Source organism: Scaptodrosophila lebanonensis, unplaced genomic scaffold (genome assembly GCF_003285725.1).
Source record: "Scaptodrosophila lebanonensis strain 11010-0011.00,11010-0021.00 unplaced genomic scaffold, SlebRS2 tig00000089-arrow-pilon, whole genome shotgun sequence".
Taxonomy (NCBI): domain Eukaryota; kingdom Metazoa; phylum Arthropoda; class Insecta; order Diptera; family Drosophilidae; genus Scaptodrosophila; species Scaptodrosophila lebanonensis.
In genome coordinates, this window is record NW_022060565.1 from 1,160,866 (window position 1) to 1,186,427 (window position 25,562).

Genomic DNA, 25,562 nt, shown 5'->3' on the forward strand with positions numbered 1-25,562 from the left:
GTGCTGCCAGATGCCTATATTTAGGAGGTGCCAGCGGAGCCACAGTTGAATGAGAGAGGTGGCAACTGCATTTCATCTGATTTCTGGGTTGGCAAAATTTGTTGTTGTTTTTAATTTTTTTTTCGCCAAAATGATACACAGTTTATTCATAGTAAACAGTAGCGGGTAAGCGCACTATTATCCAAAATCAATTTCTGACCCTAACTATATAAACGCCATGAATATGTTTCCCGCAGCGAGGTCTTCTTGGAAAAACACTGGCGTTCTGTTGTTTCACGTTCCGTATGTGAATACTTTCTCGATGCTCAGCGCGCCGCTCCATATGTAAGTAGGATATGACTTTCTCCTGATGTTATGACACTTAAGTGTTGTTTGCGCAGGATGTGCCGCCTGTAATTGCCACGCCTCACTACTACCTCATCACGGTGCAGCGCGAGAGCGTTTCCTTGGTGGCCGCCTGCAAGCAGGAGGTGCCACCTTTGTTTGTCATCGAGTTCCTGCACCGCGTCGTCGATACATTCCAAGACTACTTTGGCGACTGCTCCGAGACTGTGATAAAAGACAATTATGTGGTGGTCTATGAGCTGCTCGACGAGATGCTAGACAATGGCTTCCCACTGGCCACAGAAAGCAACATACTAAAGGAGCTTATCAAGCCGCCCAACATATTGCGCACCATTGCCAATACAGTGACCGGCAAAAGCAAGTAAGTGAGCGATAACTTTTTGTAATTCCAAACTATGGCTAAATATTTGCTATCGTATTTGGAACAGCGTCAGCACCACCTTGCCTTCCGGCCAGTTGTCGGCAATTCCCTGGCGCCGTAGTGGCGTACGCTATACCAACAATGAAGCCTACTTCGATGTTATCGAGGAGGTGGATGCTATTATTGACAAATCTGGCTCCACAGTCTTTGCTGAAATCCAAGGCTATGTAAGACATTGCTATTTGCAATTGCAACAGAAACTAACAGCGAATTTGTGGTCCACAGATTGACTGCTGCATCAAGCTGTCGGGCATGCCAGATCTGACGCTATCTTTTATGAATCCACGTCTCTTCGACGATGTCTCCTTTCATCCCTGTGTGCGTTTTAAGCGGTGGGAGGCTGAACGTCTGCTCTCCTTCATTCCGCCCGATGGAAATTTTCGGCTTATGTCCTATCACATCAGCTCACAGTCTGTTGTGGCCATCCCCATTTACATTAGGCACAACTTCTCCATCAAGACTGGCGAGCAGGGACGACTGGATCTGACCATTGGGCCACGCAACACCTTGGGTCGGACCGTGGACAAAGTGAAACTGGAGCTAACCATGCCCAAGTGCGTGCTAAACTGTCTGCTGACACCCAACCAGGGCAAGTACACATTCGATTCTGTTACCAAAACACTCTCCTGGGACGTAGGTCGTATCGATGTGGCCAAGCTGCCCAATATACGTGGATCGGTAAGTTAACGCTTTCACAAATATACGTTTGCTTTACTAAGCTTTGCGCTTTCAGGTTTCAATCACGCCCGGCAGCACCAATATCGATGCCAATCCATCGGTAAATGTGCAATTTCAAATTTCACAGCTTGCCGTATCCGGCCTGAAGGTCAACCGTTTGGACATGTACGGCGAAAAGTACAAACCCTTCAAGGGCGTCAAATACATAACCAAAGCCGGAAAATTCCAGGTTCGCATGTGAGGAGCACGGCGACCATCGAGCATCGTCTTTCTAAGCTATGATTAAGTTAAATTTAATGTGTTCTATATACACATACTTATATTATATACATATTTTTTTTTAAGCTGTACTATCTCAACCATGTACAACTGCTATAAATGTTAAACGCAATGTAAAAGTGTTGGAATGTTTGTCGGCAAACTGATTGGTGTCAGTCCATAATGGGTCTGGGCAGCTTCCACTCTGGGTGTATGTATAAGTGTGTGTCTGTCGTGTGCCCATTGCCCAAATGTGTCATAAGAACGTCGCTCGCCGCCATATTTGAAAATGGTTGCTAGTTCTGTTGCTGAATCTTGTTTGACACTTGACTGGAAATGAAGTTTTAACTGGCGAGTCGCTACAATGGCCTGCCAGGCATAGCAACAAACAAAACCAATAAATTTAAATGAAAATGCAAAACTTGATTTTCAGCATGGCACAAAGGCGACGACAAACATACTACATACATATCGGTGTATGTACAGGCGGACTTCCAATGACATGGTCAGCATGTGCTGGCTCTCGCACACAAAATTACATTCTTAACTGTAAATTAGTAAATGTTGTTTGAAAATTTAAAAATCCAATTGAATAGAAATTATTATTTATAAATAACTGCTGAAGAGCAATTATTTTCAATGTCATCCCCAAATTACACAGTTTGTGAGTTTTTTTTAGGTAAACCCATAACCTATTTCAGGAGAGCAAATGCTTCTTTAAAATACTCATTAACTACAAAATTTGTAAAACATAACAAATATAATTTTTGTTGCCTCTGGAGGTCCTTTACCCTGTGCAGCAAAATGTATTTGTCCTTAAATGCAACTTTTCTGCGCCGACACCCAGTCCTAGTCCTGGCCCTGGTCCTCGGAGTACCAAATTCAATAAAACTCCGACTTGTATTAACGTTAAACAAGAAATAATGCTACAGTCGAGCAAGCTCGATAGTTTAGCACCCTTTACTCAAACGCAAGAGCGAATAAAATAATAATAAAAAATTTAAAACAGATGTAGAGATTTCTCTCGAGATGCTGATTAAAACTATGTATGTATATACACTTTATGGGGTTGATAATGCTTCCTTCTCCCTGTTACATATTTTGCACAAACATAACACAAATAAAGGGTATATTTACTCTTCGGAAACAGGGCATTAGAAAGAGGTAGGTTTTGTAAGGCCCTGTCTGACCTTTTTTTGTAAGAACTTGGATGGCTTCTTAGAAAGTTTTGTTAATATTTTGGTGTTATTTGTCAATCTTATTATGTTTATTATATTCTCCATTATTTATTTTATTACGTCTGGGTTAAGTATAATTGCCTTGAGTATAAAGTATTTGTACGTTTTTTAGTGGAAGTTCCATTTTGTAAAAGAAGAAACACAATAAATATTAATTTATGTAAAGTTATAAACCCTGGAAAGTGCCGAAGCAACCGCGAGTTGATCCAACAAATCCCATTTACAATCAAAATTCAATTCAGAACCTAATTACATATGATTTCTATGAAGCGATTGTGTCATTCAATGTCCCACTGTATTTGTATAAGCATATGTGCATGTACATCTTGCATTTTTTCGTGTCTTGCAACCGGTTTCGCTTGCCAGGCTTCCACGATGGTTTGGTGTAGGCCCCGCGACTCCAGCGTCCAACTCGAAGCCGGCCTACATGCCAGGAGGGCGTGTAGAGGAGGGGAGCGCTCCAAACAAGGTGCGGCAACGGTAGCCAACAAGCGCCATCAAGTGGAGGATATGCCAGCAGCTAGACATGTTATACATACAAACAGATCGCCCAGTTCCAACGCCAACACCAACACCAAAGCCAACTTTGCTCTGATTGAGCTTGAAAGCCATTTTTTACAGATCGGCGAGCGTGGGAAATGTTTGGGCATTTTGTTATACTTCACGATTCGAATACATTGCTATGTTTGTGTATGTGTGTGTGTGTGTATGTGTGTGTGCCAGGCACGTCAACAATTTGGCACACAGCATGCGTCTTTTTATTGTTAAATGAGGCGTTTATAAATGTTCATTAGCAGTGGGAAAGGCAGTCAGAAGAAGAGGCCAAGCAGACGGCATCAGAATTGTTCCCTTGGCCAACAACTTTGGGCCAAGTTCGCTGCCTAAGTCTTTCGTTTTGAATCGCCAGTTCGCATGCCTCTATGCAAATGCCCTTCTTCCCACCACGCTTGCGCCCGTCATGCCTCAATGCTTTCATAAATGCTTGCATAAATACCTTTACACACACACACACACACACACACACACACACCACACACATACATATGTATGTGTACATAATATATATTTATTAATACTTGCAATGGAAGTACAAACCTGTTGCTCTTGTTGTTGTAAATGTTGTTGCTGTAAAAAGTGCAGTGCTCGCCTGTGATTTGTTTCTGTAATTGATAGCTGATAGCATTTTATTTGCCTAGCGCTATAAATATTTATTTTATTCGTATTTAGTCGCAATAATTCATTGTAAGTGCAACACACAATACACAATAACAATAATTGCGTTAACTTGATATCGAAGCGCATGCCTCCCTAAGCAATAACTATTTGTGTAATTTTCATTATTGGGAAATGCTGTTCACGGGAGCGGGCAAAGGCATTTAGCATACTTTAAATAACTTTGCACCACATTTATAATCGAGTATATAAACACCAGTGGCTAACAAAATGCAATGCGCTCTCCACTTTGACAAACATTCAAATATCGAAGCAATTCAAATTCTTTATTCAAATTATTTTTCGGTGGAATCTATTCTGTAAGAGTTGTTATTTTATGTATAAGAATTTATTCCTAGTATTCTCAATTGAGACTTACAAGTATAGTATTAAGGCCAGCCTTTTGTTTCTCTTAGGATTTATTATCTTAGACAACAATTATAGAATTATAATCGACATGCTCTAAATCTGTTTGTCCCTTGCCACATCTTACGAGTATTTCTCTTTAGTTCACAAACTATTCATAAATGTTTATTGGGGCCGATTGTGAATTTTAAATTTGTAGACCACAACTTAGACAAATGAAAAAATACTTCATTCTAGTATAACTTTTTAAAAAACTTTGCAATACATTTGCTACTAACTCAATATTTTTATCCCAAGATTGGAGGCTAGAAAAAATATTATTATTCTTTTTTAGAAGTTAAGTGAAAAAAACTATTTTTTTATTTTAACACAACATTTTAAAATAAAACAATCGCACGTACGTACGAATATTATGTAAATGAATACCTATAGTCCTAAATTGTTATTTTTATGAGCCCAGAGGAGCGGACAGTTAAATAAATTATAAAACTGACATACTAATAGGTTTGAAGCTTATTGCAAAAAAATAAATCATATTTGATGGGTTTTCGTGGCATTGCTTAGCAAATACGTTCTTAACTGTGTGTGTGTATAGTCACTAATTACAGGTGTTATTTAATTTTATTCGCGTTTAGAACTCTCAGGTTAAAGATAGAAACAGACGTGGTATTGGTCGCAAAGTACAATATTTATTTTTTTCCCTTTTTGAGAAATTGTTAGATAGAGATCGCATAAAATCGTATTCCTAAAATGTTTGTTGATTTTGAAATATAAACAAAACCATTGTTACTAAAAACAATACAATATTTAGATCGGCTGTAGCATTGTGCTATTCGTAAATTTTTAAAGCCGATGCGGAAGCAATCCCTATTGCAATGGAGTCGGCAAGCGCAACCAATAGAGGCTTAACTGGTGAAAGTCCTTGCTGTCCGAGACATGTTCTTAACAAACCATAAAAATATCAATTTAACGTAACACAGGAAATAAAGGATCAGTCACATAAGCCCGATTAATTCTTTTATTTTATTATTTTATATAACAAGATTACAAATAAGTTTATTATCTAAGTAGTTTGAAAAATAGCAATGGCAGTTCTTGATTGTATTGAGTCTAAAGATGATTATTATGAATAAAATGAAGTCACAAATATCAATTCTGTGCTCCTGTTTAATTTGAGAAACACCTTATATAACATTTCACCAGTAACTGATAATACCGATGCGCCTCCTTGATTATTCGAACTCCAAATCAACTATACAAAAAAGGGCCGTGTGCAGGCTGGCTATAAGATCACATTGTTATTTGGGATTAACTCTAAAAAAGAATTAAGGTAAAATAGTTAAATGAAAAACAAATTTTACTTAGAAATGTGTTTGCCGACTCTTGATGCTGCGTTTACCCAGCTAGGCATAGCCTTTATCTGAGCGATACGATTCGGTATCGAGCTGCACAAATGCAACAAAGAGTGTTAAATGGTGCTAAGTATTTCGAACTAAGCATACACCGGGTATGCAAAACCGTATGCAAATTTTACACTTCAACAAATTTCTTTTTATATACACATATTAAAAAAAAAAGCAAATTCGGATGGTTTTTATAAAATGTAAAATAATTTTACCTTTTACCCGAACTTTTTCGACTTGAATGTATTTTTTAAACTGCTGCAAAACAGGAAAAGAAAAACAATTAATTTAAATAAAAACAGCTCCGTTGTTCAAATCATGATTTACAATTTTGAATAAATTTTCTAATGCCCTTTCAATATTATGGCGATTCTCTACCATTCTCCCATTTTGATGATAAGGAATAATATAAAATACATTTCGTTGGGTTCAAAAAAAAAAAACCTTTGAAATAGCTATAGATATTAATCAATTAAAATAAAAACTGAAATACAAGTTGGCAGAATATCAATACACCTAAATCTGTTTTTACACGGTAGATTGGTTGCAGAAAAAGTCGTGTAAAAAAAGACGTTGATAATATGTTATTTTGAATCGTGCTAAATGGAATAAAGTCGTGCAACCATATATATAATTTTTAATTTTCTAACCGTGTAAAAAAAGACAGTGTAAAAATAGAATTAGGTGTAATCCATATAAGGTCTCTGTGGACCCTATGCTGAAAAAAATAAATGAAAATGTGGATATCTTAATTCAAAATGCATTTTTAATTACTGAGTAATAATTAAATACGTTTATAAATGCTTAAACTAAAACATAAGGTCGTGTTCAATTGGCACATGGAATTAAGTTGAATAGGGAACCAAGGATCTTGTCAGTACCCTGAGGGCTAAAGAGGATATAGCTGGCCAAATGGCAGCGTTATTGTACAGTTTTTTCTTAGCCTTTTTTATCGTTTAAGTTGAAATTATTACGTAATATTATTACATACCATTAATTTAATTTATAAAATTACAATATATATTTATATAGAATCAAGGGCGTACCCAGGGGGGGGGGGCACTATTTCGCCTTAAGATGGATCTGCGTTAGATTTGTTGAAGTTTTTTCATCGATCATATGCAAAAATTATTTTTTAAATGCATCGGGCATTATTTAATCAAAATTTTAATTTGTTGGCCCTTGTATAGAATGTATTAAATAAATAGAGTACAGTTTATACCTCCAGCTAATTTCTTCATTTAGGAAAACTATCATATGAACTATTTAGAAGACCAAGCGTCTTTTTTCCTTCAGTGTAAACATACTTGTACGCGTACATAGTATACTTAAATGCATTAGTTTGCTGTTTGAAGACCGAACTGCTGTCGTTGTGGCTGTTTCTGTTGCTGTTGCTGTTGCTCCAAAAAGCGTCGTCGACATGCATTTGTCATTAGCAACAAAGTCTCGTTGTACAATAAATCGTGCAATTGCATTTGCTGTTCAATGCTGGTAATTTATGTGCAAACACACTTTAAATGCCACAATTGTCGCACTGTGCAAATGTTTGTCTATTTACCTTAAGTTGTTGCTATTCTTGTTGTTGTTGTTGTTGTTGTTGCTGATGATGTTGCGAAAGTGCGAGGCGTTGTGAGAATGTCCAGATACTTATGCATGAGTGCCGCCGACTCGTATCTAACCCACATTTCGCATTAGCGACGTCAATTGCCAGACACATACAAGTCGTGAGCACGTGAATAAAAAACCACCAACAAAATCAAAACAAAACAAAAATTGAGAAAAAAGTAAATGTCTAATGGACGTTCTCATGCGCGTCTGGACAACTAATTACAAACGCTGATTGTTCCCGAGCCGTTCCCCACACGCACACATACACACCCACACCCACACACCCACTCACACACACACACACACACACACACACACACACACACACACACATATATGACACACCACTAAATACAAAAAAAAACTACAAACAGATCCACGCTGAATTACAACAGACGCCTCTCATAATGATTTTTTTGTGCTGTTGCTGTTGTTGTAATGCTCATTAAAAAAGATTGAAACTTCCTCATCAACAGCAACAACAACAACAACAACAACAGCAGCAGCAGTCGCAGTAACAACAAATTTAAGAAAGACTTTATTGTAGGTCGGCGAGCTGCAACTGCTCTCTCTCTCTCTCTCTCTCTCTCTCTCTCCCTGGTATCCCAAACGAACTATTTTTGACAGTCAAATCATTGAAAGCATCAAACAATATACGCGTACATACTATAAGTACATACTTGTATGTTTGTACGATTGTTTGTGCAATTGTGGCTTTACGTTTATGGCACAGTCTGATAAAAGGCAAGCCCAGTCAAGGCAGTAAGAATAATGAAAAGTACGACTGAACGATTGCTATTGTTTCGTGCAGCTTCCGCGGCTTGGCAACTGCCGATTTTCGGGGACCCGAACGCAGCATATCGCATATATAGTACTTGTACTATACTTACATATACAAGTATGTACATATATGTACAAACACGTATGTATGTACATATATGTGAGTATGTATGTTGCACAAGTGTCAGTGATCGCTTCCACAAGAACAATTGCAATTGCCGTTTCCAGTTCCAATTCCAATTCAAAATCCCAAAACGAATTTCATTTGGAGCCTTTGCTCTGCAATCGCAAAAACCAAAAATTGGGCATATACCCTTTATCAGCAGATATGTAACAGCCTCGAATACACCTCTTTATTATGTTCAGTACCCTAAATTGGAAGTAGAAGGCGTGGCAGACTCCAATGTCATATGATGTAATAAATTTGGAATCAAGATCAACCATTTGGACGCTCGAGAGAATATCTAGAAATATTCAACACTAAGCATGAGGTTGGCAAGTGAAGACAAGAAATCGAATTTTTCAGATAACATTAATTCGTATTTCTACGACCAGGCTATGTCATTAGAGGCCCACTTCTAGAAGCATATAGGACGGGAGCTAGCCTGATCTAGTAACCAATCGTAGTTATCATAAAAAGACAAATCGTCAATATATTCTTAATGCATAATAGCCGCAATAAATTTATTTTTAAATTTGCAATTTCTTGATCACGAAAAAATTTAAACATTTATTTCTGTGTGAACTACCCAAACACTAAATTCAAAACTGGCCAAAATAATAAAACGCTTAAGGAAACGTAATGTCCTGATTAGGGATTAACAGAACACAAACTTATTTATTAATAACTACACGATCTTAGCAAATATTTTTGTGAAACCCACAAAATTAATTTATTTCGCGTAAACAGAACGTAAAACAATTGCACATAAATTTATGTTTTATAACAAGCAAGCTACGAAAAGGGTTTTCCATAAAACTGCACTTCAGTATTGAATTGTTAATGATTTTACTTAAAGAACCGTTCTACTTGTATATACAAAACCTATTTGTGAAATTCGACAAACCCAAGTCAAATAATAATAATTGCACTTTAAGCTAAATGAAAAAAATATTTCTAAACCTTTTGGCTTTGTAATTGAGTAAAAAATATTAAAATTTTAGAAAGTTTTCTTTGCCCTAATTGTGTGTCGAACCTTTGAGCCCTAAACAAAAGTGTTTGCTGACAGTAAATAAAATTTCAGCTAGCAATATAATTTTAAGAAGAGTGCGCTATAAACATATTGATATTAGATTGACATCTTTGTTTCAAATAACAAATTCCATATGTTTTTCCACAGATAAATTCACTTACACCTTGTATTTAAATAGAAAATAGAAAAATGAAAATGTTTTTTTTTAATGATGACCCGTTTAATATTTGTATTATACATTGCATTATCAAGTGCAAGTGAAAGAGAGTTTAGAGAAATTGTCCGTCACGGTATATATCCAACTGGGGGAGATGTCTGTACAGCAATTTCAAATTTTAAATTCTGCCCGATCTGGTTGACTTATTGATGTACTAATGATGTTATACCCGACTTGTAACACACATCATAGAAGAATGCGTTTCCTTGAATTGGTTGATATCGGCTAGAATAACGTCTGATGATTTTTAATATATTACACTTGCTGAGCTCTTTCTTTCGCCTTGGCTGTTATGATTGGTTCCGAAATATAGAAAGCCTTACTTCATCCCTTTGGAAGCGTAACTTAAACTTGGAATTTGATGGCTTTAATTGTGTCTCAGTTTTTCCAAATTTCTGCAGCATTCAATTTTCCAATTGATTTATTTAGGCTTAACAATTTATTACCTCTTCACTATATCAAGTACTGATAGCAACAGAAAACCGCAAATACTAAGGCACAGGTGGCTAAGAAATTTGCCCGGCTGGGAGAGAATTGTAGACCTACGATAAATAAAAGTAAATAAAAAATAAATATTCCAAGCCACGTAGATAATTTGTATAATGATTTAAAGTCTACAATTCGATCAAATACAGCGCAACCTGTAGTCGTAACTATACAACATTATTTTTAGGTTCCTTGCAGTTGCCATGACAAAGCTTTTGGGTTAGTCATTGTGCCTTAATTGCGAAAAATGTTGACAACAAAGTTTCATAAACAAAGTGACGACCGAAAAAATTAAATAAACAAAAAGGCCCGACGAGGATTTGCATACAAAGGCGCCATGATTTCGTCCGACTTGTGTCATAAACAAATATAGACCGATTGCGTATACTCGTGTGTTTGGGACCCGAACTCGGGCGAGGAAGGGAGGCCAACGCATACATATCCACATACTATATATGTACATACAAAATTATACCATATACTTAGTATATAACAAATGAGTGTTTGTTCATATAGGCAAAATTTTCATAAGTCTGCCGAAATATAGGGGTCCGATAAGTGTATAATGCTCTTGGCATTAGCTCGGCTTTCAGACAATTATGCCCCTAACCGACCTGATAACAGTGCGGCCATGCCTTGTTAAGTCTTGGATTTCAGGCGAAGACATATTATTGTGGCGCATCTTGAACTGAAGTATATGAAAATTGACTTTTGATAGAACTTCCATGACAGGTAGTACCGACTGTGGATATATACTCGTACTATCTGTAAATATTAATTAATGCTCATTAGCGCCAACTGAGAGTTAAGCGCCTAAAGTGATTGGCGACAGTCACCCGACATGCTAATTAGCAGTGTTGCGTTGGAAAATGCGTTATTTGTATTGTTTATTATTCATTATATAACACATGCGTGGGGAAAATTCCGAGAGAATATATTTAGACACATAAGCCACGCGCAATTAGCAACAAATAAAACAATAAAGAGTGCTAACCTTTATAACTGATATACGATACATTTATATATATTATGACATGATTTACAAGATAGACAGCAGTCACTTTTTTAAAATTAAATTCTTTGCATTACGTATATTTCCAATTCAGCTTGGCATAGCCAGATACTTCAGATATAGATGATTGACCTTTTGGCATTATTATGCAATTGTGTGGAGAGTATAAATGAAGAAAGGGAGAGAGAGAGAGAGAGAGAGAGAGAGATGTGGCAAAACTCAACCCACTAAGTGGTGTAGTGTAGACTAAGCTTTCTAAGTCCGTAGTCTTAAAAATACAGAAGCCATTGATTATTAAATAATTACAAATAAGAAGAACCTACAAACCCGTTATGGATCGGCAAACATTAATGATCACAGGCTAATAGCACTATCGACTAATCCAACCCAATCACTTCTATACTCTGTGCGATCAGACACATCATTTAAACAAACTGCGCTTGCAATATTTCAGAAATATTACAAACATGGTTTTATATATGTATTTTGGAAATGAAAGCGTACAAAACGGAACAAACTATATTTTTAGAAATTCACTCACTATTTGAGATATTTCTAAACATATTTGTTTATTTAAATAATGGGACACCGGGCAACGACAGCTCACAATATATTGATGAAATGTAGCACGGCTTGCTCGTATGTATTTTTTTTTCCCATCAACAATTTATACTACACATACGAGTGTAAATGCGGAAACTCACTGTCCATTGCCATACAAATCTTCACAGCAAACATTTTGAAATGGATCAAAAAAAATACAAAAAGGAAAAAAGAAAAGCTTTTAACAAACGCGCGCTCAAACAATTGAAACAAATTAAAACCGAGCAGAGTAGTGCACTTGGGGCTAAAATCAGGCAATTGGGTCGGATCAGCCATTAGAACTGGGAATAGAGTGGGGGAGGGGGGAGGGGAGGGCCTGTGGTTCAATCCAAAGTGGCGCGCAGCCGTCGATTTGTTTAGTTTTCACCGCAAATTATTGTTGGCTTTAGGAGCGCGAAAACAAATGAAAAATACAATAACAATAAATCTGACAAAATCACAGTCATTGTAACAATAAAAACAATAACACACAACGCCCAACGCCCAACAACAGACAGTAATGCAAAAATCTGAAGCTCGACTCAGCTCGGATTCAAATCACGCGTGCAAGTACAAACTATTTAGTTACGTAGTACATGTGAACCAATGCTACTGTGTCTCTATGTATGTATGTATGTATGTATGTATGTAGTTTCTGAACAAATAAATAGTGTTTGTCTAAAATAAAGCCCGCGAGTTGTGGAAGACCCCCCGATGTGGATGTGGTCGCGCAACAATTACGTAAGCCGCCCAGAGGTCGCCTTTTGTGACCGGGCGGGCCACTTCTACACGTATTTTTTATGCAATGCGTTTAGTGCTTAGCGCTTATGTGGATTTGTTTAAATTAATTTAGAATTACAATATGCATGCATGCATACGAATTCACATTCTCGCACTCACATATCCAGATACAATATCTTTATTGTTTGTTTGTCGTGTGCACTTTGCCATTTGTCGGCACTCATTTAGCGCGATCTAACCTTAAAAGCGGCATCAGTTTCAAGGTCCAAGTACAGGTCGGACTCTGCTTCACTGAGCGCTTCACTAAAGGTCGTTATGCACTTATAATGCAGGTTGCTAATGCATGGAAGAAAGCTATCCATATCCACATAAACCTACGAGTGTGTCCTTACTGCAATAGTTTCCATTATTTTACACTAAGGGGGGATTTCGATTCCGAAGTCGTTGAAAATTAGGGTCATTTCCAGAAATCTTAATTAAACTATTGTTTTTCGTTCAATTTACTGGAACCTTAGTTTGTATTCTCGAAAAATAATTCTACTAAGATCCAAGTGTTAGGAAATATACAGTTCTTTACACAGAGCCCCAGAAATCTGTATAAGACAGAGAATTGAGTTGAAAAAAAAAATTCCAAATGTGTACCTATTTAGATACTCTTCACACCTCTAACTGGAATAATCATTGTTAAGAACCGGCTTTAACAATAATTGTCCGTTATTAGATATTTATTTTAGGGTATTTAGCTATCGCCTATATATCCGTAGCCGGCGTCTCTTTTTTTATTCAATTCCACAAGCTTCAAACACACGTTTACATTCGCATTGCACTGCCAATTTGTTGAAATGAAATTCCATTCCAATTAATATTTGTTCATGCAATTAACAAAGTGTTGGCAGGGAACGGAGCTGGAGCGGAGGGCGTAGCTCCGATGGCTCGACTTCTTAGGCGTTCATTGCATTTTGCACTCTGATGCCAAATAAATTAATGACAATACTAGTATTTATAAATGTGTCTGTTCGACAGACACTTGCAATTTCACTTTGTCTGGGACCTTGTTGAACAAATACTTAAGACCCATCTACACAATAAAAGATTTCACATCATCGGAACCCTCTCATGGAGAAAGTCCTCAAGAAGTCTTTCCAAGTGCTTTCATGAGAAATGTACTTTCACTAAGAAAGTCTTTCTACAGAGCTGATCTTCCCATTTGGAAAACCATTACCTACATACCAAACGGCTTAGCACGTGTAAGAGACGTTCATAAAAAAATTGATTCTATACGAAAGGGAAGAACGACTCTTACTGCAATATTAGAATTTAGAATCTGTCAAGAAGATTTCTACAGGCAATATTAAACAAGTCTCTGATAAGTTTATTATTTCCAAATAATAAACAAAATCTTTCCATTTGAGTTTTAAAAAAGCAAGTAATTTTTTTCACAAAGCATATCTTCCGGCAAAGCAATCTTCCCAAGAGGAAGCTTAAAAGTATTATTTCAGCAAAAGAAATTTTAGAATATAGAATGAAAATATACCACATACTTATATTGTGAATGTAATAGTTCGATAAGACATTCATTTCAATATGTTTTACCGACTAAGCTATTTCCTTGCATGTCTGAATGAAATGGGACCAAACCCAAAGAGGTGCACGCAATTATTTCACACAGTGTAAACAGGGCGTTAGAGTTTCCCAACTCATACCCAGTAGCGTTTCGCTTTCTATATGCTGTAATATTTACTTATTTATTTATTTATTGAGGTCGCACTTGTGCAATTGCAGCGTTTAATTCAATTTTCTATGCTAATTTCTTCACTCCGTAAGGCACACAAATGTACACACGTATGTGTGTGTGGCCAGCTCAGCTCTTGTACTATATCTCTCAATGTGTTTGATTATTTTTAGAATCGCCACGCTTTCCTTGTATATAGTACCAACATATGTATGTATTGTCTGGACTGCAAATAATATCTACAGCCCATACACAATTAGTGCTCATGGTACAATAATTTGATTTGAAATATGAGCTCATTTACGTGAATAGGGGAAAGATATGTACTATAACTGATAATCCAAGAAATTGAAATATAAGTACCCTCAATGGGTAATAAAAAATAAGCCGTCGCTCCTGCTCGCTACCCAAAGACCCGAAGACTGCAGACAACTCGAAAGACGAGCTGTTTACAATCTTGAAATGCAATATTGGCACACTTTGCTTACAAACAATCCTAAATAAAAAAGTTATCTTTATTATTAGCTGAAGAAGCAAAAAAGTGTGATTTTATTAAGGAATAGTGGACCTGACTATGGAATACTCTGCACTAAACAAAAAAAATTATATATTATATTCTTTTTTCTTTTTTTTAAGATTTGTGTAAATCAATCCGTTAAAAAGTTAACAACTTAGAAAAGCATACCTTTGCGATCCAAATATCGGTATTCTTGCTTATTTAAAAAACTAAAGGACAACAAATTTAGATAAAAGCATAGAGCCTAGTGATGTTTTGAAATTATTTTGGAGCTAAAAGGTAAAATAGTACATATTTTATATTTTACAGAAACTAACAAATCCTTTTCATTTGGTCTAAAAATTAAACTAAGCTGCTGTTCACTTCTCTAGCAAAGTCTGCGCTTGAATACTGATCATGAATTTAGAGTTCGGATTAAGTCAGCACGATCGTACATAGTCGGTCCAGAAACAATCTCGACGGCTTTGGGGCAAAAGCTCTCAGTGTTCATATGGGATATAACATCGAATATATGTATGTATAAATATTGTTGGAGTAAGTGCTTGGACCAGCCTCATATAATCCACCACTCTATCGCTCTAGGGTACTTATAACGATTATTAGTAAATAAAATGAACCAGGAGCGCCGACAGCTGGCATAAGTGCGCCAAGTGCAATAACTGTAATTTGATTGCCCGTAGCTGGAGCTACACCCTTGGATGTTACTTTATACGCCACCAAAGCTTATCTCATTTGTGTGCACATACACATATATATATATATATATATATATATATACATATATAATAATGCTCATACTACAGTTGTGTTGCCGAATAACTTTAAGGGTGCTTCGGGAATTGTTTATAGCTGTGATTCCAGCACAGTATTTTCGAACAAATTCCAAAACTACACATAAATATAATTAATAATTGGTATACGAGTGTTCAAGATTTATCCCAAAGTTAAGAGGACTATTTAAAATAAATTTTTCTAGTGGCGCCACCTATTGATGACTGACTGCGTTTGTTATTTTTTATTTTTATTGACATCTCTTAAAAATGTCGTGTTAATGGAATGAATAGAAGCCGTCTTAACGCACACAAAGTGTTTATGCTATCTGTAGAAATATTATGAAAATTCGCTCCGAATTTAAGATTTCAAAGACATCATTTCGGACCCAAAAAAGACGTAAGTAACTAGTGATGTGATGATCTAAGCGTCAAAAGGCTGAATGGAAGCAGCCAGCTGAGCCAAAATCGAAAAGTAAATCGTTTGATTTGTTGATTTGTTCCCACGGTTCAAGGGGAATTTTTTATTGGACATTTGATCCAGCTGGCCAAACGATTCATGATGTTTCTTACGTTGACACTTGTGACTGATTTTTGACAAGAAAAAAAGTGAACCATTCCAAAAATATACTGATTCGGCTCCATGTTACTACTAAGCTTTGTAAAATTGCATTTGCCCGTAAAAGGAAAGCAATATAAGGACATCGAGGCCATTTTAAGGCCCTATTCAATAAAACATTCGTCTGAAATGCTTCTTGATGGTTCAATTGGATTGGATTATTTTAAATTAAATAAACGTATTTTTTCAAAATATCAAATATATATTTTCTTACTTTTAAAAAGTCCTGTTTACTTTGAAAATCTCCTTACATGTATGTTTTTCACTTATAATTGGAGAAAAGCTTATGGTAATTGTTGCAGTCCATTTATTCTGTTGCATTAGCAATTCAAGTCGTGGCCAGAATGAGGCTCTAGCCAGACTATCAAATCGAAAGAAAATAAAATTGTTATATTCTTATAGATTTTTAAAACACTTTATAAAATATTGAAAGCTTAGTAGTTTTTCAGACTTTTCTAAAGCATTGAAAACGTACTGCTTCGAACAAAATAGGTTTCAAAAACATTTCGGTTGTTTTTAGCGCAGAGGCTTTTTGTCTTACCGCTCCATTCAACAGCAGAGGACAAACCTGGCCGTTATGCCTGACTCATCCACTGGTTATACTTTATTTCAGCGTTAATGATTGACGAACACGCCGCCTCTACGTCATCGAAAGTGGCGTAGTAACAAAGACGGCCAAGGAATTTCCGCATCGAGTTAGATGAGTCAGCAGCATCCACCGGACCGAACGATTTTGATGCCGATTTCGTTGCAATGTTATGAATGCCGCACATGGAGAATGGCACATACATGCACACGTATACTTTATTTATAGATTTAGGAAAAGGTAATTTGTTTTGATGAGCGACACGTTTCAAACAATTCCCAGTTGCAGTTGCACGCTTGGCTGCGTGCCACCTAAATATGGCAATTAATTATGCCAATGAGAACGAAATCAATGATGAACATAAAACGAACGTGTCGTGAGTTGCGAGTTAAGCAGTTGAAGGTGTGCGCTTTATCGAACCAAGCAACGCCTCTTTTAATCTTGCGTTCGTGTTGTTTGTCGAGCAGTTCATTGCTCCAGGTCGAGACCTGGATCAACAAACTGATAGTCCAAAAAATGTTCATGTGTACTTTAACTCGTGTGTGTGTGTGTGTTCTTGTTGAGATTTGTTGAAAGTTCTTGTAAGTTGGCGCGATCAACTGCAGTAACACGAACCATCCTTTGTTTGGCCACCGAAATGTTTACCTGACTATGCAACACCCCCCACCCCCATGCCCCCGGCACTTAGCTATTTACTTACCAAACACAGACGCATGCGCTCAGTTCTAAACATTGCTGGCGACGTCTATTTGGATGTGAAAGCCATGTGATATGGATCTCTGTTGATGGATGTTAGATAGAAGCACAGCAGACACGCACATGTACATACTAGTAGATAGAAATAAACCATTCATTTTGTTGATGAAATTAAATTGTTGTTCTTTCTCTTTATTCAAATGTACGGCTTCAAGAACAATACAAAAAAAAAAATGAATCAATTGTAAAATTAATGGAATTAAAATCTGATTGTTTTGATTTCCTTTTTTCGTATTAGAAACTAGTAGCTTGCCTTTTAAATATAATGGCTCGTATTTAAAAATATATATATATATATATGTGTATATATTTTTGTTGTTGTATATTTTTATATGAAATTGCAATGTAGTAGCAGCGAAAAATTGCTGCATATGCACATTTATTTTATGCTCCTTTTAGTTTTTGTCTTTCATTTTAAATATTGCTTTTGAGTCTTTCATTTTTACAGCTAAAATATGCATTGCTTTAGAAAATATTTTACATTTTACAAAAATATTTTAAAAGTTTTATAATTGCATAAATTTCTATAAAAATATATATGTATGGAATGTATGTATTTATGCATGTATGTATATAGTTTCGTTAATTGTATACAATTTATAAATAGTATTTATGATTTGATTTGAACAAAAAAAAATTGCGCTATACTTAAATGGCTACAATCTAAATAAATGCTACAGAAAATACGACAAAAAAATTGCGGCGAAAATTGCTAAATAAAAGTAATATTTTTTTCATTTATTAAAATTAAATATTTCATAATCCTTTTTTGTTGTTTTGTCTTTTTGTTTTGTTGTCTTTTTTTTTTAATAATACGTTGGCATTTCGCAATTAGCGCTCTGGTACTAAAAGCAATCGTTTACTATATTTTGTATTTGTATGTTATTGTATATATTTTCTTTTGTTTTTTGCTTTCTTGCATGTCTTTAATTCGTAATTCATAAAATTCTTAATCAATGATCACAACTCTTAGCATAAATATTAATCGCATGTGGCATATGAATGTAGTACATACTTGTATAAGGTGGTAAAATAAGTAGTTTAGTATATTCATTAAAAATCGTAAATCGATATTATTGTGTATTCAAAACAAACAAAAAAAAATCAAATTAAAATAATAATGAAACATGCACACTCTGACATGGGCGCCATATATACAACTACATACGTACGTACACGCTGTGTTGTATCTATTATCGTATTTGAACACCTTGCCAAACTATGCACGGATCAAGTGATTGTCGTAGGTTCGGACTGCAGCCAGTTCTAGAATATCGGACAAAATTGGGTTTCTCTTCACGTGGCACAAATCAATTATCAATTCAATAACAAAATGCTCACAATAAATTATGCTGATATGTATTGTGTGTAGATCGTCTTTTTGCTTCGAGTACGCCCAAGTACACTACGTACAACTGCAATGAAATGAAAAAGAAACAAAAATATTTTCTTAAGTATGGAATGCCTTTAATTAATCATAAGGGGCGTGCAACATTTGGCAATTAAACGATGGCGGGGGCGAGCGAAATATTGAAGCGTTAAGCGTTTCAGATGCTAACATTTTTTTTATTTGTTTTCATCTCTTTATGAGTGATATCGTGTATAAGGGGGTTATTCGAGACTGTCGATCGGGTTTAAGTTTTATTTCCCTCAACATTTTATGTTCTTAGTTGAAAAAAATTTGCGTACAATTAAGTCAATTTGTATAAAGCTGCTGAGCTCCTTAAGAGCATTTACAACGATTGTGTAAATAAAAGATGAGCATACGCTATTTTACGAGAATGTCTTAAGCAACAATGAAAATTTCTCAAACTCTGAAACATTGGTTTACATCATTTAGAATTTTCCCAATATTTGTTTTAAGCTTATCCGAAGAAAATGAATTTTTTTCTAACTTTTTTTCCAACACATTTATAATAACATTCACAAAACTGATTCTATATTATTTTTGGACAGATTTGTTTCTGTTCAAATCCATGAAGCACATTTTTGTTGAATGAATTAAATTAATTTTGTTTTTGGAAAGTTCACAAAGTTGCTTAATTTATTAATTCGCACTCCATGAAGGATGCCTTCTTTGGGCTCATGTTGAGTCCAATGATCATTTGATTTTAGCACAATGAGTGTGATTTTTTTTTTCCGAATGCATTCCTGTATTGCTCATGGGTATGTATGAAAGAATTAGAAGCGAAACTCAATTTTAATTAAATGCCTTGCAACTTATGCACATTTGGTCTGAAATCAATTGGTCAATTAGTCATTGGGATACAATGTTTTTGTTTTTGAGCTGAAATAGAAAACAGCTGAGCTGTTGAAAAGTTCTTCATACGCTCAGTTGTGCAAATAGTTAACACGTCGTATACGCAATAATTTCGCACTTAAACTGTAAGCCATTGTTATTGTTGTGCCACTTTCAAGACAATTATATAGTTTCTATAGCTGTATTTGTTTCTTACGTCCAATTCTTAAATTCTTCGTTTTTGCTAATTGAATGTAATTAATGCAATTAAAAGAGCATGTACGATATCGCACAATGAAAGCCGCCTATTCTCGTATATGGATGTATAGTTGTTGTGGGACGAGCTAAGCGCGCCAATATTGTGCGTGCTACCTACTTATTACATATGTATGTGTATATAAGCGCTTTAAAAACAATAACTACAACACATAAGATAATACGTATACAGACAATAGGACAGTTCACTCTATAGTTTGTTTTCGTTTTCGTTATTCGCGTGTCTAACTTGATCAGCAGTCCCCGATGCCCCCTGGCTTAAGAGCTGGTTCATTCATGTACCAGACCTTTCATTGATACCTCAAATTGGCAGTCATGGGGCTTGATTATCATGTGCCCGATGTTGCTGGTGATGATGATGTTGCCGAGCTTCATGAGGCTGTGGCTGAGCAGCTCCACAAAAATACAAGCAAATTGTCTGTTTCATTAATTAACTAGCTGTAACAAAATGTGACCGTGTCATCGTCGCCGCCGATCGCGATCAGTTGAGGCTGTTCGCATAAACGTGGGCAGTCCGAAGAGTTTTAAATAGATTTAAATAGGAATCGAATCAATTCAAGATCTGCTATTTACCTGACATATTTATTTTGTTTGCATTGGCCTAGAATTTTATTGTGCGAATACTTTTAGGATTTTATTTGTTATTTTCTCCTTTTTTCTCTTCTACAAACTATCAACACCTAAGTCTAAGAAAAAATGTAGTAGCACGAACTGAAGTAAAATATTTTGATAATTTTTGTAGAAACTTAAAAGGCTGCCCTCTTGAGTATGAACAAGTATGTACGCATGTATTAACATGTGTATGTATGTATATATAAGTATGTGTGTGTGTGTGTGTGCTAATTACAACACTTTATCGCTTACAATACCGCCCAATGCTCAATGACAAAATGGCTCACAGCAGGCGACTTTATTGACGCACATCACATTCTCGACATTATCTCGAGTATCAGCGCCCAAACACAACTTTGAGATACTATATATCGTACGTAAACATATAAATATACATTCATATACTTGTACATACATACATATGTATAAGTATGTATACTTACGCACGTACATATGTTCAAGATCATTTTAAGCTTCTTAATTGAAAATTCCACAAAAGGGTGCTCTAGTCGTTTCCTTTGAGAATCTGAAGAATGTTTTATCATTGCACTCAATAGTTTAAAAAAAAAAATGTCGCTGGCATCGTTAATCACTATGTGTAGTAAAGAGTTCCGGCCGGCGCTGTGCATAGCTTTCAAGCTCTTGATTATAGCCATCTATGTAGTTGGAACTATTTTACAATACTTCTTCAAATCTGCCTTGAATCAGACCATATTCTAAAATATGAATATCGGCATAGTTAAAAGCAAGAGTATGTGTCGTAGACGCCATTCGCTGCCTACCTGCCTACCTTCCCACCTGCCTGTCTAACTTATATGATAAGATAATGTTGTACAAACTGGCACATTCAAGTATTGTACTACATACATTCATATATCTTGAAACAAAAAAGAACAACAGCACACGATAAACACAACTGACTAAAAAATAAATGAAGACAATTGACAAACTACTATTGCGTGTGCGGGGCACAAGATTAAAAACCAACTACGAAAATGTGCCTATGTCTGTCTGTCTGTCCATGGTAGTGTGTGTGCGTGTGTGTGTGTATGTTTTCTTTCTTATCATTTAGCATTTATGGCGGGCAATTGTAGTTGCAGTCATTATGTTTGATAATTACCATATTTTATCATAGACAAGAGAAAGCATTTTGATAAGGTTCCTTGCCTCGCCTCGCCTCGCCTCGCACAGAGCCGCAGAAGGTAACGAAAAATGTTTGTGTGAAAAGATGTAGAAGAAGAGTCACAGCTTAGCTGGCATTGCTCAGGTTTCGACGCATTGGCTTTTATTTCAATTTGTGCCCTGAACTTGAGTTTGGGTTTGACTGCTGGTGTTCGTGTAGGTATTGGTGTTGGTTTTGTCGTTAAACCAGTTTTTAGATTGCTGCAAGCTGCAAGCTTCCCTGCACTGTTTCCTCTGTTTCGTTTCCTTCTATTCGCTAACTGGCAGTAAGCACTGTAGCGGGCAGCATAGGGCAGAAGACACAATGCGCCTGCGCCCCGGACTGCCTGTCCTATAGTTGTCTCGCTTGTGCGTACAAACATGTAAGTGTATAAATGTGTGTCTGTGTGTGTGTGCCACAAAACCGGCTGTGCATGCTGGAAGCTACTTGACTGCTTACTGGCGTTACGCTTAAATGAGCGCTCTCGACATGAACGTCGCTTCCAAAGTTTGCAGCGACTGCGTGTGTTGTGTTGTTGTGTGAGAGCGTGCGCATGTGCGTGTGCGTGAACGTTTGCGAGTGCGTACGTATGGCTTTGCGTAATTCCAGCAGGGCACGAACAGCTCTTGCTCTTGCTCTTGCTTTTGCTTTTGCTCTTCCTCTGGCTCTCTCTTACTCTCCCACTCAGCATCGCTGTGGGTGGTGCAGGAGCTTGCACTCAAAAGTAACAACCATTTTTCTTTTCTTGCTTTCGCTCAAAAGTAATATTTGAATATTTGAAAGAATTGCAGTGTGTGAGTATGTGTGTGTTTGTTTTTTATAATTTCTTTAATTTTTTAATTTTAATGCGTTTTTATCGTAGTTCAGTTTGCTCGTAGTTCGTTCGTTAATCAAAAAAATAATTAAATTGGCGTAACTAACATCGAAACTAAAGCACATAAATTTTATGTTTATCAAATAAAATTACGAAAAAAAATTGTTTACATGCGTAAATTTAATTAGAGCTAAATGCTAAGTAGTTTTATGAGCTAATGTCTTTTTCATGCCATTCCAACATCAGCGCAACGATCATCAACGATTCTTCATGATCATCATCATCAACATCATCATCGGCAGCATCATCATCAAAATGGATGTACACATGGTATGTACATATGTGGTAGTGGAAGTGCGTGTATGTGTGTGGGGTGTGTGTGTGTGTGTGTGCGTATCTGTGTCTGTATGCTTGTTTGTTTGTTTGTATGTGCGTTGATATTGGGAAATTCTACAACTCGTTGGCTAAGATCAATTGCCCCCTCCCCGTGCGCCATCGCCGCCCATATTTATGCTATAGATCAAAAGTAAAATTCCTTGCTCGCTGCAGAACTTACGGCCTCGCTTCCCGGTTCCCCACTTTAGGCTTCAAAGGGTTGCTTGTGCTGGCTCTGTACATCGCCGCCCATTTCACGGGACAGATCGCCTATAACCTCCTTGTAGATCAGCGGGTCGATGTTTTTGCCGAGCTGGTACAGCAGGAACCAGTCGCCAATGTTACACTTGTTTGCCACATTTTCCACCTCATCGCTCTCGGCAAGACGTGAGCGGGCACGCAGAAGAAGGTGACGAAGCTTAGGTCCCACGACGACAGCGATACGATAGACCAGGGAGATACCTGATAATATGCTGAGAATGATGAACCAGAACCACAGGAACACATAAATCTTCTCGTTCACAATGTTTAGCGGCAGCACGCAGAGGCCATCAAACTTCTGCACGGTGCCCGATGGACCGTATTTGTGGAATGTGCATTTGGTGACCTTAGGGAAGACACGCGCCATGGGATCAATGCGTTCTTCTGGCTCCATTTCGGTGAACTTGAGCACATCCCGACCGTAGGTGGTGAACTCGCCATCCAAAAAGAAATCCACAAAATAGATTTGTCCAATCACATTGATAAAGTTGAGCGCTTCGCAGACAAAGAAACGGAACGCATAGAAATTGTGGCGGTTCAGATTACCCATGAAATACTCGACGAGAATTTTCTTGCGATCGTTTTTCGACTCCTCGTTGACAATGGGGCTATTGAGATCCATAACGAGCATCTTGAGGCGACCGCCCTCCCATGATTTCCACAGATATCGTGGCACATAGAACAATATGGCCTGGAAGAAGAGCACGAAGCACACCCACTGATAGTATTTATGGTATTTGACCTCGTCTTCGCCATCCACATGAGATCCCACGCCGGGCTGGACAACGTCGCGTCCAGTAATACCGGTTAGACGTTCCGGCACAGTGAATGTGGAGTAAATCCAGCAATAGGTGTCCATTACGCCCAATGGTATCTCATCGACAATGCAATCGATCGGATCACCAATATATTGACGCGAGGTGACCAGCAGCGAGAAGGCGATCAGTATGATCACCGTCGCCTTATAGTGCATGCGAAATACATTGTTGTCAATGCAGACCTGATCGATCTTCAGCAGCCCCTTCACGGAGCCGAACACATCAAACATTTTGCGGCAGTCTCGGCAGTTTTGATTGTGGCGTTGATTTTAAGATCTGGGACTTCGTCAACGGTGGGTGTTACAGATGATTGTTGAAATTCCGGAACTCGATGAGGATTTCTTCTATAGAATCATGCGATTGTTAATTGCTTTTGTTTTTCTTGTTGCTGCTGTTGTTGTTGTTGTAGTTTACTGTTGTTGGTGTTGTTGTTGGTATTGGTATTTGTGTTGTGTTATGTTGTGTTGCCGCGCACGTTCCTGTCACACGATTCGACCGCTATCACTTGTCCAACATAACTCTTCAGTTTCTGATACACGAATGCACATCAAGAGAGCCAGCGTAGTCGCCAAACACACAACCAAAGTTACAGTAAAAACAAAACAAAAAAAAAAAACAAAACTAAACAAAATACTAAATTAGCGGCCAATGCAAACGAAAATTCTCCACACCAAACAGATGTCAGTGGTGGTCGATGTTGTTGTTGTTGTTGTTGTTGCTGTTGCTGTTGCTGTTGCTGCCGTTGCAGCAGCCGGAGCGCACCAAAGCGAATTCACTCGCGACTGTAGTCGTTGCCGTTGCCGTTGCTGTTTTTGGGGGCTCTGATGGAGCGGTGCTGTTCCCCCTAGTGAGCTCGATCGGATCTGATCGGATCGGATCGGTTCGGTTTTAGTTTCGGGCCACGGCGTTGACGATGCGTCGTCGTCGTCGTCTACGTCGTCGTCGTCGTCGTCTCCTTCTCTATGTCTATGTCGCGCTCTGAGTATTAACCGACATGAAACTCAAACTCAAGCGACGGCCGCTGTATCTGTATCAGTATCAGTAACAGTATTTTTGCCCACGGTGCACACACTACAGACAAGAATAAACGCCGTCACAGCAGCGGGCACTAAGCGCACTCTTCGGGTAGAAAATTCAAACTGTTCGTATGGAACTGAGACAAAAGTTTGGGCTATCAAACAAAGTCTGAAATGCTAAGGCAAGGCCGGAGAGTCGTGGTGGTTGAGTCGTTTTCGGTATCGCGACGACACCGTTCGACAGTCCATGAAACGCTCAGCGCTCATTCTGCGCCTGTGTCTGTGAGCACACATGCATATACATTTTATTTTGTGCATGTATTTGTGAGCTTGGTTGACTGACAAGGCAGGTAACATCTAAACATTCTGTGGGGTGGATCTTGTTTGAGTGCGCACGTACACACACACACATGCGCAGTCACACAGACACGAACGATTTACACTCAGCCTTTTGCTTCTCTGTTTCGAC

General features: G+C 37.3%; 2 protein-coding genes across 3 annotated transcripts; one reads left to right on the forward strand and one right to left on the reverse strand.

Annotated features, from left to right (window-relative positions):
* The first annotated feature begins 103 nt into the window (after positions 1-103).
* Positions 104-1,835, forward strand: LOC115627030 (AP-3 complex subunit mu-2). The gene is made up of 6 exons (XM_030522559.1): positions 104-165; positions 237-324; positions 381-706; positions 774-933; positions 992-1,444; positions 1,500-1,835. The coding sequence occupies exons 1-6, from the start codon at positions 131-133 to the stop codon at positions 1,683-1,685; spliced, it is 1,248 nt and encodes a 415-aa protein (XP_030378419.1). The 5' UTR covers positions 104-130; the 3' UTR covers positions 1,686-1,835.
* A 15,942-nt stretch (positions 1,836-17,777) lies between these two features.
* On the reverse strand, positions 17,778-25,195 carry LOC115627031 (innexin inx2). Of its 2 annotated transcripts, XR_003995640.1 has the most exons (3): positions 23,180-25,195; positions 18,862-18,935; positions 17,778-18,786 (listed from the first exon to the last, which is right to left on the reverse strand). XR_003995640.1 is itself a non-coding variant. In XM_030522561.1 (2 exons), the coding sequence occupies exon 1, from the start codon at positions 24,305-24,307 to the stop codon at positions 23,204-23,206; it is 1,104 nt and encodes a 367-aa protein (XP_030378421.1). In that variant the 5' UTR covers positions 24,308-25,195; the 3' UTR covers positions 17,778-18,935; positions 23,180-23,203. The 2 variants fall into 2 exon arrangements, 1 of the variants encoding a protein (XP_030378421.1); XM_030522561.1 differs by having other exon boundaries at positions 17,778-18,935.
* Between the last annotated feature and the right edge of the window lie 367 nt (positions 25,196-25,562).

What these genes read in the sequence shown, in the direction of transcription:
- LOC115627031 (XM_030522561.1), bottom strand. Translation starts at nt 24,307, where the DNA reads ATGTTTGATGTGTTCGGCTCCGTGAAGGGGCTGCTGAAGATCGATCAG.
- LOC115627030 (XM_030522559.1), top strand. Translation starts at nt 131, where the DNA reads ATGATACACAGTTTATTCATAGTAAACAGTAGCGG. An exon ending in TTCATAGTAAACAGTAGCGG is followed by an intron (nt 166 to 236) that starts GTAAGCGCACTA and finishes TGTTTCCCGCAG; the next exon opens with CGAGGTCTTCTTGGAAAAAC. An exon ending in CTCAGCGCGCCGCTCCATAT is followed by an intron (nt 325 to 380) that starts GTAAGTAGGATA and finishes TTGTTTGCGCAG; the next exon opens with GATGTGCCGCCTGTAATTGC.